Source organism: Pelobates fuscus, chromosome 4 (genome assembly GCF_036172605.1).
Source record: "Pelobates fuscus isolate aPelFus1 chromosome 4, aPelFus1.pri, whole genome shotgun sequence".
NCBI lineage: Eukaryota > Metazoa > Chordata > Amphibia > Anura > Pelobatidae > Pelobates > Pelobates fuscus.
The window spans coordinates 375,661,889-375,676,045 of NC_086320.1; the positions used below are offsets into that span (position 1 = coordinate 375,661,889).

General features: G+C 40.8%; 1 protein-coding gene across 1 annotated transcript in view; it reads right to left on the bottom strand.

Moving 5' to 3' along the window:
• Window positions 1-2,860: 2,860 nt before the first annotated feature.
• HHATL (hedgehog acyltransferase like) overlaps window positions 2,861-14,157 on the bottom strand; it is a 44,579-nt gene continuing 33,282 nt past the window's right edge. The window contains exons 9-12 of the mRNA XM_063452791.1: window positions 6,846-6,881; window positions 6,230-6,431; window positions 4,596-4,737; window positions 2,861-3,554 (exon numbers count right to left, since the gene is read on the bottom strand). Coding sequence (XP_063308861.1) covers window positions 3,433-3,554; window positions 4,596-4,737; window positions 6,230-6,431; window positions 6,846-6,881 — 502 coding nt within the window. The 3' untranslated portion in view covers window positions 2,861-3,432. The remainder of the gene's footprint in view (window positions 3,555-4,595; window positions 4,738-6,229; window positions 6,432-6,845; window positions 6,882-14,157) is intronic.

A 14,157-nucleotide genomic window follows, 5' to 3' on the forward strand; every position in this document is an offset into this window, starting at 1 on the left:
GTGTGAACATGACAGTGAGATTAACGGTATTGCATGAGATGCCCGCACTGTAATCACCCCGAACCATCCAATGTGCTCAGAAAGTGCCAAATCCTCATTGAAATGTAGGAAATAGCTCTCCAGCGTTCCATCTCAATATACATGGTGTTTATAGTCTAGAACTATGGTATTTATATTCTATATCTATGGTATATAAACCTTGGTGAAATAAATATCCAAAGGGTTTACTCTAAAAATCTTAACTTTGCAATAGAGAGTGATTTTGGCATCGCTATAAAGTCTCCGCTTAGAAGAAAGTGCAGCGCAACTATAGCGCCACCTATAATCAATATCATTATGGGGGGATTTGGAATTTTGGGAACCGAGACTTAGGGGTACCTGATTTTAGCCTGTAACTCCTATTAATGTCAGCCAGGTTTTCTCAACCCTAAACATCCTCTTATCCTAACCAAATTCTCCCTATCCTGAACTTTAGTTTTTATCAGCAAGAAATGTAACTACCATATCGAAAAAACTAATATTCCTCTTTTTAAAACTTTGATCACAGACGGAATGTTCCAGATATCTTCTGTGTCTCATTAGAATCCCCTGGAAGGTGCCGGGGAGGGACCTGCTTTCCTGCCTCCGTCGTGCACTGCTGTGTGATGATCTGTATCACCGAGGAAGTTACTAGATATCTGGTGATGCCATTGCGTGGCGTGGGTGACAGGGGTAATAGTCTAGTTATAGCCCTGCTCCAGCCATTTCCAGTCCACGATGGACAGAGACAGCTGAGAGGTGGGTGTGCGGTTAGCAAATCACTATTTATTTCAGGAGGCACCATGACCGATCATGATTAGTTCATTGATTCCAGTCTGGAAGGACACAAATTGCACATCCTGCCTGGCAACGCTTTCGATCACTGTCCCACCAAAAAATGGTGATCTGGCAGTGGAAGCTCAGGAGATGTTTCAACCTTAAAAAGGCCTTCATCAAGGTTCAACAAAAACCCTTTTTAAAGGCCAAAAGGTTGTCAGGTCAGTCTTAGGGTTGAATAATTTCTCCTTTTGGCTCGATATGGATCAATGATTTGTTTTATGTTATTGGTTATTTGTCTCCCCCTACAGGTGGATGTTGGCTCTGCTGTGGTTAGAATAATACAAACCTTGGTTGTTTTTTGTTTTGTTTTCCAAACATGTCACCTTTACAGTTTTTGTGTTAATGCAGAGATGTTTTATACACATTTTTAATATTTAATTCTTCTGGGCAGCTGGGATCAATCTGAGGTCTCAGGGAGCAGGAGTTTAAAGGAAAGTGAAATATTTCAGCCAATTACTGGAGAGAAATGATCATAATTTACTACAGAAATACATAATCTGATTATCTTCTAAAATCCTTCCTCTGAGATAATGGGTAGCCTGTGCCTGAGGACCAGAGGGTCTAAACCAAACGCCAGGGGAAAAAAGCAATATTTAGCCAATAAAATAAAATCATGATATAAATCTTAGGAAAACAGAAATGGAAGACACCAAGAAAAAAAGCTGTAAAAAGAGGAGCAATTGATAAAATAGACCCTTTACTTTAGAATTTGACTAAAATAAAAAAACAACTAATAAAACCTTGTAAAGCCCTCTTAACGTGTTTATTTTCGGTTTTCAATAGACAGTATTGGGTTATTTGTCTCCCCCTACAGGTGGATGGTGGCTGTGCTGTAGTTTTTAATCTTAAACCTGTTCCTTTTTTTTTACAGTTACTGTGTAAATATCTTAAAGAAGGAGTGTGGTCCTTAACCACATATGCTATCATATTGGAGCCTATCTGGAAGGCTCTGGGTTTGTAAGAACCCCATTTATCTTACATTACACATTTTATAAGACATACGATATTGCACCATATGCGCTCTTTCCTGTTATATTATAGAGGACAAGAAAACAATCTAAAGAAGGCAGAGGGTCGCCTCTACGGACCCTAAGAGCGCATGAATTGAGCTAAACTGTTTAGCTCTAAAAATTGTGAGTGGTGAATTTACTTTACCCTTTATTTGTATAATATTATACAGGTTACACTATGATATGGTTTTATGTTTGTTTTGAAGGAACAACACATTAATCATTAGGATCTCGATATAGGATAATTATCCCAGGGATATATATATAAATTTATTTCTATATTGCACCGGAAAACTGCAACTCTGTCACTGAGATTAAATAAAGCGCTTCACCATCACACTGGTTAAAAGAGACCGGCCACAACCTATTTCACTCTGGAACTCTTTTGGGCTACGACCACGTGGCCGGTTGGTCAAAACTTTACCTGGATGGCATTCCCCTTCCACCAAACGGATCCTAACACTATTTGGACAACTTGGGCACTCAGATTCTGGGCTATATTGGGGTTATAGGACTTGTGGGGGTTCCTGGAAAACTGCATGTGTTTTGGGGTGTTTTCTGTGTGGGTCTATGTATCTGAGAGATAATTGAGTTGCCGATTATTGAACTCAATCATCTCCCAGACACAGGGACGCTGTCGCCAGTGAGGAGTTTGTGTTGAACTGTATGTAGACCCCCTGCTAGGGGACTGTGCATAAATTGCGTGTACCATTAATCCAGTTCACTCTTAGCATTGTCCCACTCTTAGCAGTGTCCCATTAATCCAGTTCACTCTTAGCATTGTCCCACTCTTAGCAGTGTCCCATTAATCCAGTTCACTCTTAGCATTGTCCCACTCTTAGCAGTGTCCCATTAATCCAGTTCACTCTTAGCATTCAGTCACATACAGTTTGTTGAAAATCCAATCCACAAATCATCATGATTTGTCTCCAGAAAAGCACACTCAATAAAAATGCACTGACTATGAATGGATCAATATCAATAGCCATCAGTTGTTGTTCCTATAGAAAATATTTATTAATCCTGTTTTCTAGTGCACATAGAATTGAATTGTACATTAGCAAATCTCTAGATTTCTCTAGACCTGTAGCAGTCTGCACATTATGACTACTCATTGAAAAACTGCTTTTTCTGATCTCTGTAAACAGGGTTTCAAACTTCAGTCATCAAGTTCCACCGATACGTCATTATTCCAGAGGAATATACAGAATTATACTGAGATACAAATAGGGACTTACAGGAGTCTGGACGAAACACCTACATGTGTGGCTCTGATAACTCTCACAGCTCTACATACAAATCGTAAAATGCAGCCCATCTTAGTCTTGTCCACTTCCACCCATTTTGAGAAGTTACGTCAAGTTTAGATTTGGGGTAGTTTTATTTTACTAAGGACCACCACTTATTGTCCCTATGAACAAGATGTTCAGGCAAAGAGAAGCCACCATTTATGGAGATATGCAGTTAACAGTTTGATAACATGTTGTTTGGAAAATCCTGAAATTCTGGTCAGATTAGGACCCTCTGGGACTGAGTTGAACAACCCTATCGTAGACCATCTTGTTTAGGATGTCTTCAGTTTCTCACTCCTTTCTTCCTCTATGGCCAGGGTGCGCTCCCTTTCCTTAATTAGTTGTACGCCGCAGTAAGTCACAAACAAAATGGAAAATGTGCTTTCTGGGAAACCTAGAAGAAGATATAATGGTTAAAAGATATGTAATATTTCAGCCACCCTGAAGATGCTTTTTCTGTCCATATTTAAAAATAATTAAAAAATTGAGTCAAATTTATATTGTTATAAAAACCATAACCAGACTTAATCCTTTAATCTTTTATTAAGTGGCCAATTCATGTTTTTGCTGGCCCAGTTTAATTCTATCCTGTAGTCATCTGTCTTCTGGGAGCAGAGACAGCTTATTCAAAGTTGTGCGAGTGTTGTGCACAAGTTGTGCAAAACTGGTCTTCCTAAAAAAAAAAAATAATAATCACCCGGCTATCTGATTGACAGCCAGTGGCATGGAGCAACATGCCAAATTAAACTCATCTCCAAAAATAATGAGATTGCAGGAAAATGCTGATGTGGCGGTTGATGATGATGGTTAGAGTGAGTGATTACTCCCATTAGAAGGAATTTAAAACCTGGTATTAATTTAAACAGTGATTATGAGAACGCTCATCCAATGAATATCTTCAACACTTTAATGGATGTTAGACAAGTCAAAGCTATTCATCTAAAGTCCATCAATGCACAAAAAAAACCCATTGTAAATTAATTTAATTAATTCCAGAGCAATTGTAACAAATAATAAACATCTAGAAAGAGAAGTGTTGGGCTACTTCTATATTCAGACAGCATTTCCGAGCTTCAACAATCAAGTTATGAAGATGGCAAGCTATCCAACAATCCCCCCTCCCACTTAGTGTGTTATCCACATACGTGACTAACCAGAGATGAAACTATCATTTTGGTTCTCTGTAAAACACCCTCTAACGATCCACTTTTCCTTTCCGCCCATCTGTTAGGTAGATAACCAGCAACTCTGGGACACAGTTCAATATGAGAAGTGGTTTTGAGGAACATTCCATTGGTTTCCAAGAAGATTGCTCCACCTTTCGAACTTAGCCCCACAATTTCTATTTTTTTAGAACCCCCAATTATGCATGTGAAAATCCCCCCATTTCCCCACAACACAATAGAAATAAAAAGTTTGGCTGGACCACAGTTACCTTTGAGCAAGAGTCTCTTAGAAACCAAAAGAGCAAACTCGGGACTGTTCAGGGATAATACATTGTATAAAATAATGGCCCAAAAATTAGCTGCACCGAAAACTCCTCGGATTCTTCTAGACATGGACTCAGGCAACTTCGCCTAAAAAAGGGAACGGGATATTCAAGATAACAATGTGTCATTCTGTTCTACTGGTTTCAGAGTTACATTCACTTTTTGACTACAAAGCAATGTTTTAGTAAAATAAATACAATTAGAGTGTTCTATGAACACTATGAGCATTTCATTTCAATAATAGCATCAATTAGTCTTTATATTGTGCTAGTACGGTACAACTGCAAAGAATGAATGGATACTCTATCCCACTCCCATTCATGACATCACCATCAAGGGGAAACCTTTCCCTTATTTCAAACTCTGTAGATCAGTTTCTCTGTAGAAATGACAACTAAACATCGAGGTACCGTAGAGTATTTCATCGAGAGGAACATGTTTGCAGCATTTCTGCTGGAGTTTGTAATCTAACAGGAAGGTGACACAAGATTCCAAAAATTTTTAGCCAGGTTTGGCTCTATGGAACCAATAAAACACCGATATATGTGTTATCTGCGTTAATATTTTATTCAAATTAATATTTTATTAAAACTTTGTTTTTGATCAAGTGGCACGCCAGCGCAAAAATAGCAGCCCTCTGGGTGCATAAAGCATAACCTCCGCCCTCAGGTACAGCTTAACAAAAAGGGACCTCACACCCGGCTTCAAGGGCACCCATGCCCAACTATAAGTGCCTCACTATAGCTTAATTACCAGGGCGTATTTTACACCGGCCACAAGGCACATAAGGCCCAAGTTCACCGCCCTACCCAGTCATGAGCTAGAGGACCACCAACAGGGAAACCTGGGTAATCCCGCGTATTTAAAAAATAAAATTGTGTAGACTAAGCTAGGTGGCAAAAGTATTCATATATTGTAAAAATGTTTTACCTGCTGATCACAAATTATGTTATCTTGTTTGCCAATACACGCAAAAATAAAGAATTTAAAAAAAACAAAAAAAAACACTTTGTTTTTGGTCGGAGTAACACTTTACAAACTACCAAATTTCAGCCAGCATTCAAATGTGTTAGTATTTTTTTGATAAATAGAACATTTAATGATGTTTTGAATAAGAAAGATAGTACAAAGAGGATGGAAATTTTAAATTAAAGTTTAAAGAGGAACTGTCATTTCTCTGGCATGTTCGCCATTCAATTAAACCTTGATAATCATCACCTATAACTTGTGTTACCTTTTTTTCACGAGATGCTCCATTATATTTTTCATTTATGTTATTTAGCAAATGACATCATAATCCAGTTCAGTCCTGGCAAAGCCAGGGAAAACCTTGCAAACGAGGAGAAACATTGTTACATGTCTGCTCTCTATGCTTATAACAGTGTCTAAGAGGGAGCTAAGGTGGAGGCGCCCAGACGCACGATGTGAATTTCTACGTTTAGTTTTATTTCATCACATCTCACAATTATATATCATTATATGTAAGAGATATGTAAACATAATGAATATGCATGGCAGTGACAGTTCCCCTTTAACTCTTATTAGTCTTGTCAAATAAAAAATAACGCCTCTTACGAACCTCGAGTTTAGCAAATGTCTCCAGCTCGAAGAATTTTTGTACCCAAATTTCAAAGTTGAGACCAAAGCAATTAAAGACAGACCAGATGTAAACAATTTTGCACGGACCGAGCCACAAGGTGGTAACTGTGAACGTGGCTAGAGTGGCCACCAGCTCCTTCTTAATGTTATCATGTTTTTCTCCAATGTAGTCATAGACATACCTAACAGAAAACAAAAAAGATGTCACAAAAACTCCAACTGTCTATTTTTAATATTCCTGGGAGACTTTCATCAAAATGTATTTTTAAAAAGCTTTTTTTTTCAAATATTTTTGTATCCTGCCTTGTTTGAAAGGGCTCACGTCAACTAAAACTAGGTCCGGGGAAAAAACATAGGACGATCGCAACACAAAAATTGACGTTGGATGAGTTACTCGAAGAACTAACCACTATGTAAAATATGAAAACCACCGCCTAGGGCGGACTCTGTATAATGGGACACGTCTGAGATTAACGACAATATCATGTAGGGGTTAAAGATAAGCTTGGACAGGTTCTAGTGAATTAAAGTATATTAAAGATTAGTGTAGAATGAATACACAGTCAGAAACCAGCCACACGACCAGCGATACTTACTTGCAAAGCCAGTCATTGATTCCTCTGTCGAAATGCCTATGATAGAGCGAATACAGCAAATGAGAACACATGCGCAAAGTATCTCAATGTAGAGAGATCAAAAACATAACATCTCATGGTCTAGTGGAATTCTCAAGAAAAATTATAAATTAAATCAATAAAATACAAAAAAGTCTATTTTTAATTGTGTCCCGCAGTCTTCCTTGTATTTTTGTAGTAGTGTTTGACTAATATTGCCGGTTATATGAACCGTAAACTGAATAAAATATCCCAGCATGCACCTGATGCTCTTATATTGGCTGCATATTTTATTACATAGAAAGGAACAGCCAATATATTTACCGAACCCTCTCTTTTCAGAGTCTCCAAGTTCCTACGCGTCTTCTGTCTTCAAAGTCTGTGAGCCCATATCGCTCACGTTTCTATTGCTGAGAATGAACTTGTCTTTTCTTGTGACACAGACTCAGTTTTGTAATTATTCATAACATATATGTTTAATTCATTTCTATTGTCATATAATATAATATATAATAAAATAAAAAAACTAATTTTATTAAATGAATCAATAAATGCATACACTGTATAATTTAAATATTTAACTATATCCAGAAGGTGAGGTAGGTGGCTGGGTATTATACTAACCATATCCAGAAGGTGAGGTAGGTGGCTGGGTATTACACTAACCATATCAGAAGGTGAGGTAGGTGGCTGGGTATTACACTAACCATATCAGAAGGTGAGGTAGGTGGCTGGGTATTACACTAACCATATCAGAAGGTGAGGTAGGTGGCTGGGTATTACACTAACCATATCCAGAAGGTGAGGTAGGTGGCTGGGTATTACACTAACCATATCAGAAGGTGAGGTAGGTGGCTGGGTATTACACTAACCATATCCAGAAGGTGAGGTAGGTGGCTGGGTATTACACTAACCATATCAGAAGGTGAGGTAGGTGGCTGGGTATTATACAAACCATATCTAGAAGGTGAGTTAGGTGGCTGGGTATTACACTAACCATATCCAGAAGGTGAGGTAGGTGGCTGGGTATTACACTAACCATATCAGAAGGTGAGGTAGGTAGCTGGGTATTATACAAACCATATCCAGAAGGTGAGGTAGGTGGCTGGGTATTACACTAACCATATCAGAAGGTGAGGTAGGTAGCTGGGTATTATACTAACCATATCCAGAAGGTGAGGTAGGTGGTTGGGTATTATACTAACCATATCCAGAAGGTGAGGTAGGTGGCTGGGTATTACACTAACCATATCAGAAGGTGAGGTAGGTAGCTGGGTATTATACAAACCATATCCAGAAGGTGAGGTAGGTGGCTGGGTATTATACTAACCATATCCAGAAGGTGAGGTAGGTGGTTGGGTATTATACTAACCATATCCAGAAGGTGAGGTAGGTAGCTGGGTATTACACTAACCATATCCAGAAGGTGAGGTAGGTGGCTGGGTATTACACTAACTATATCCAGAAGGTGAGGTAGGTGGTTGGGTATTATACTAACCATATCCAGAAGGTGAGGTAGGTGGTTGGGTATTACACTAACCATATCAGAAGGTGAGGTAGGTGGCTGGGTATTATACTAACCATATCCAGAAGGTGAGGTAGGTGGCTGGGTATTACACTAACCATATGCAGAAGGTGAGGTAGGTGGCTGGGTATTATACTAACCATATCCAGAAGGTGAGGTAGGTGGTTGGGTATTATACTAACCATATCCAGAAGGTGAGGTAGGTGGCTGGGTATTACACTAACCATATCCAGAAGGTGAGGTAGGTGGCTGGGTATTACACTAACCATATCCAGAAGGTGAGGTAGGTGGCTGGGTATTACACTAACCATATCCAGAAGGTGAGGTAGGTGGCTGGGTATTACACTAACCATATCCAGAAGGTGAGGTAGGTGGCTGGGTATTATACTAACCATATCCAGAAGGTGAGGTAGGTGGCTGGGTATTACACTAACCATATCCAGAAGGTGAGGTAGGTGGCTGGGTATTACACTAACCATATCCAGAAGGTGAGGTAGGTGGCTGGGTATTACACTAACCATATCCAGAAGGTGAGGTAGGTGGCTGGGTATTACACTAACCATATCCAGAAGGTGAGGTAGGTGGCTGGGTATTATACTAACCATATCCAGAAGGTGAGGTAGGTGACTGGGTATTACACTAACCATATCCAGAAGGTGAGGTAGGTGGCTGGGTATTACACTAACCATATCCAGAAGGTGAGGTAGGTGGCTGGGTATTATACTAACCATATCCAGAAGGTGAGGTAGGTGACTGGGTATTACACTAACCATATCCAGAAGGTGAGGTAGGTGGCTGGGTATTACACTAACCATATCCAGAAGGTGAGGTAGGTGGCTGGGTATTATACTAACTATTTACAAAAAAATATAGACATGGCGCTTAAGGATATGTACAGTATGTGGTGCTGCTATACCCAAGTATATTGCCATCATATATACGGTACTTAGAAAAGATACAATGAAAAACAAAAGGTAAAAGCACACACAAAAGGATAGAGGTAGTTACCTGTAGTATAATATAATGATTGGTAATAGTCAATTGGTCAATAGTTTTATTGAATTGGAAAGTTGCCATCATCGCCTGTGGTTAACTAACATACCAAAAGGGCAGTTTTTAAGGGTACGCAGGAATTGCACCAAGAAAGAAGACTATGCTATTCAAGCAATGACCCTTAAGGACCAATTGGTACAGAAAGGGTATGCCGAACATGACTTGCAAGATAATATAGACCAAGTTGCGGATAGGGATAGGTCTCTTCTATTACAATATAGAAATAAAGAAGATAACATACAGAAAAATGATCAGATTCCTCTTATTTTTAACTTTTCGAGCAATATTGGTACTGTGAAGAAAATTATTAATAAGAACTGGCACATTATGCTACACGAGGAGGACATTCAACAGTATATAGGTGGTAAACCAAAGTTATATTCAGAGGAGCGAGAAACTTAAAACAAATGCTAACCTCAAGTTTCATTAAAACAGAGGCCCCTAAGAATTTTTTAAGTAATTGGACACAAGAGCAGAAGGGCTTTTTTCATTGTGGAACATGTCAGGCTTGTTGTAATACCATAAAAATTAATAAGAAAGGTGAAGATTTTCACTCCTCTGTTACTAATAGGAAATATCATATTAAATCTCTAATTCTGTGTCACTCCACCTATGTCATTTATCTTTTGCAGTGTAGCTGTGGATATCAGTATGTGGGAAAGACATCCCTACAGCTAAAAATAAGAATTAGCGAGCATCTTAGAAACATCAGGAAAGGTTTGTGTCCGAACCGGATGTGCGGCCATACTGGAGGTGGCAATGCACATCCGGTCCGGACCATATAAGGAAATGGGTGTAAATTTGTGCTACATGTGTAGAAAATTGTGATTAAGTTTCCATGTTATACCCTATATAAACAGTACGGTGTCCATTGTAATGTTGAACAGCACCTGAGGAAGACCACAAGCAGATGGTTGAAACGCGTTGTGCTATTTTTTTTTACTTTGTTTTATGAGAAATAAATCTTTATTTATATATCTTGATACTCCTGGTTACTGACTCCAACTTTTCACTAAATGGTCATTTCAACAATTGGAGAATTCGTTTGAAGGGAGGAGGAAATCTCTATGTCCTATAAAGTGACATAAAAGCTGTATAAGTTCCGAGCCTACTTCCAAACGGCTCAGGAAAGTGTGAGTGATTTCAGCTCAAAATTCCCGCTTTATTGTGAATTATATACAGATTACACTATGTTCTGTTCTGTGTTTATATTTTTTGTATAGGCATATTTTTCCATACAATACTGAATATATAAAAAAGGAGGGGGTACCTATTATCAGTTACCAATCATTATATTATACTACAGGTAACTACCTCTATCCTTTTGTGTGCACTTTTACCTTTTGTTTTTCATTATACTAACCATATCCAGAAGGTGAGAGATCACTAAATATTACCAACAGAAAATGGAGAAAAGAAGGTGAGATAGGGTTAGGGCAGACAGACAGAATATGTGAATTGTAGTTTTGGGGGATTTCTTAAAGGATTGAAGACTGAGAGAAAATGGTCTGCCCGGTAGAATTCCTGTAGGAGAGATTTGGGCTGCAGACAGAGGGCACAGGATTTGTAAGCACATGTACACTGAGTCGCAGTTGTGATGAAACTCATTAAATGGAATCATGAACAATATAAACTTAATGAAATCTGCACCCAGGTGGGGGTTTCTTACATCCTGCTCTGCTCACACCTCGTCCCTGTGTCCATTCCACCCTGCTCCCACCATGTCCGTGTCCATCCCGCTCTGCTCACACCTCGTCCCTGTGTCCATCCCGCCCTGCTCCCACCTCGTCCCTGTGTCCATCCTGCCCTGCTCCCACCTCATCCATGTCCATCCCGCCCTGCTCCCACCTCGTCCCTGTGTCCATCCCGCCCTGCTCCCACCATGTCCGTGTCCATCCCGCTCTGCTCACACCTCGTCCCTGTGTCCATCCCGCCCTGCTCCCACCTCGTCCCTGTGTCCATTCTGCTCGGCTCACTCCTTGTCTCTCTGTCCATCCCGCCCTGCTCCCACCTCGTCCCTGTGTCCATCCTGCCCTGCTCCCACCTCATCCCTGTGTCCATCCCACCCTGCTCCCACCTCGGCCCTGTGTCCATCCCGCTCTGCTCCCACCTCGTCCCTGTGTCCATCCCACCCTGCTCCCACCTCGTCCCTGTGTCCATCCCGCTCTGCTCCCACCTCGTCCCTGTGTCCATCCCGCCCTGCTCCCACCTCGTCCCTGTGTCCATCCCGCCTTGCTCCCACCTCGTCCCTGTGTCCATCCCGCCCTGCTCCCACCTTGTCCCTGTGTCCATCCCGCCCTGCTCCCACCTCGTCCCTGTGTCCATCCCGCCTTGCTCCCACCTTGTCCCTGTGTCCATCCCGCCCTGCTCCCACCTCGTCCCTGTGTCCATTGCACCCTGCTCCCACCTCGTCCCTGTGTCCATCCCGCCCTGCTCCCACCTCGTCCCTGTGTCCATCCCACCCTGCTCCCACCTCGTTCCTGTGTCCATCCCGCTCTGCTCCCACCTCGTCCCTGTGTCCATTCCGCTCGGCTCACTCCTCGTCTCTCTGTCCATCCCGCTCTGCTCCCACCTCGTCCCTGTGTCCATCCCGCCTCCTCCCACCTCGTCCCTGTGTCCATCCCACCCTGCTCCCACCTCGTCCCTGTGTCCATCCCGCCCTGCTCCCACCTCGTCCCTGTGTCCATCCCGCCTTGCTCCCACCTCGTCCCTGTGCCCATCCCGCCCTGCTCCCACCTCGTCCCTGTGTACATCCCGCCCTGCTCCCACCTCGTCCCTGTGTCCATCCCGCTCTGCTCCCACCTCGTCCCTGTGTCCATTCCGCTCTGCTCACGTGGTCATCCCTGTAGCCATCCCGCTCCGGTCACACCCCGTCCCTGTGTTATGGCCTTCCAGAGTAACCTACCTTACATACCTTATATACATACAATATAAGGTGGAGTATCTTCTTGTTTAAAACGAATTTAAAACAACCTGGAGATAAAGCAAAAAGAACACACAATAGTGCAATATTGTCTAAAATCTCCTATAAACGTCAGGGAAGTATATGGAAATAAACTCACAAGGCAGGAGCCTATAAAATAAGGCTCAATCTTCCAGCGTTGTGGGATTTAGGTTCCCACTCCCTTCTTTCTACTGCCCAGAGGTGATGAATAAGGTGATGTCCTTTCACAGGTGAGTTGAAATAGTAAAAAGTGCTTTATTGAATAAAAAAATATAGTTTTTCTATATTATATTTACATAAATTTTGTATCCAGAATATACATTTACTATATTTTATTCTTTCCATTCAAACTCCGTTTTGAGAGACTTATCTGTACAATGAAAATTATCCAAAATGGACTGCCAGCTGTTTATGGGACTCATTAAGGGCAAAACGGATTGCCAGCCGAAAATGGAACCAAATAGAACGCAGAAGCACGTCCCAATACAGAGAAATCGGAATCCTAACGTATGCGTTCCACCGTTGGAACGCAAGAGCCGAAACCGGAAATGACTGAACGAATGCGTTCCACCTGTGGAACGCGGAAGTGAAAAATGCCGCGATAGAGCACTCAAGCCGGAAAAAGGGCGCGAAATTGAAACCACATATAAAGAGAACTTACAGCAAGGACCCACAGCAACTGAGGAAGCCTCCATAGGAGGCGAAACGCGTTTTGCTAACAGAGACAATCTCTACAAGATTTCCCTTAATCGTAAGGTCTTGTGTTTTTTATACTTATTGTGCACTTTATTCAATAAAGCACTTTTTACTATTTCAACTCACCTGTGAAAGGACATCACCTTATTCATCACCTCTGGGCAGTAGAAAGAAGGGAGTGGGAACCTAAATCCCACAACGCTGGAAGATTGAGCCTTATTTTATAGGCTCCTGCCTTGTGAGTTTATTTCCATATACTTCCCTGACGTTTATAGGAGATTTTAGACAATATTGCACTATTGTGTGTTCTTTTTGCTTTATCTCCAGGTTGTTTTAAATTCGTTTTAAACAAGAAGATACTCCACCTTATATTGTATGTATATTCTGTTTGTTGTGAGGGCGAAGGGTACTCACTAAGGTGTATGAGAATCTCTTGGTTTATTTTAGCATATGTGTGTTCCACTGGTAATACTGTATTTCTTTTAATTTCTGTACAGCACTGTATATTTTATATACGATTCCCTTCTCAGTATTTGAAGTGGTTATCACACTAAAATGTCTTTTTTAGATAATAGAGAATATCGCACAAACAATATTGATGCTTGTTTTGAAACAACCATAGGACAAAATCCTGTCCCGCAATATAACGACAAGAATAAATCTAGATACAACCTAGAGAGAAATCTCATAAAAGAGATGAAGGTAAAATGGGAGATTGCAACCCTTAAAAAATATGTTCGAGATCGGATCACCCCTAGAGGACTTAGGTTCTATAAGGACCCAAGTTTCGATAGGGAAGATCCACACTTTATGGCCGGTTGGGATAAACTCCTTGATGGTTTCTCATTTAGCACAATGGGTTACATTGTGGCAAGAAGAGAGGAAACCCTCCCTAAACTTGATGAAGAAATTAACAAATGGAAAAATTGTCTGGCAGAATCTACAAGTCCAGAAATTTACAACAATATCTTAAAAGAAATCCAATCTAAGGTAGATAAAATTGAGTTAGATATTATAGAAATAAAAAAGAAAAAATATTTAAGAGATACGATTGATTATGAGACAGGCAATGTAAG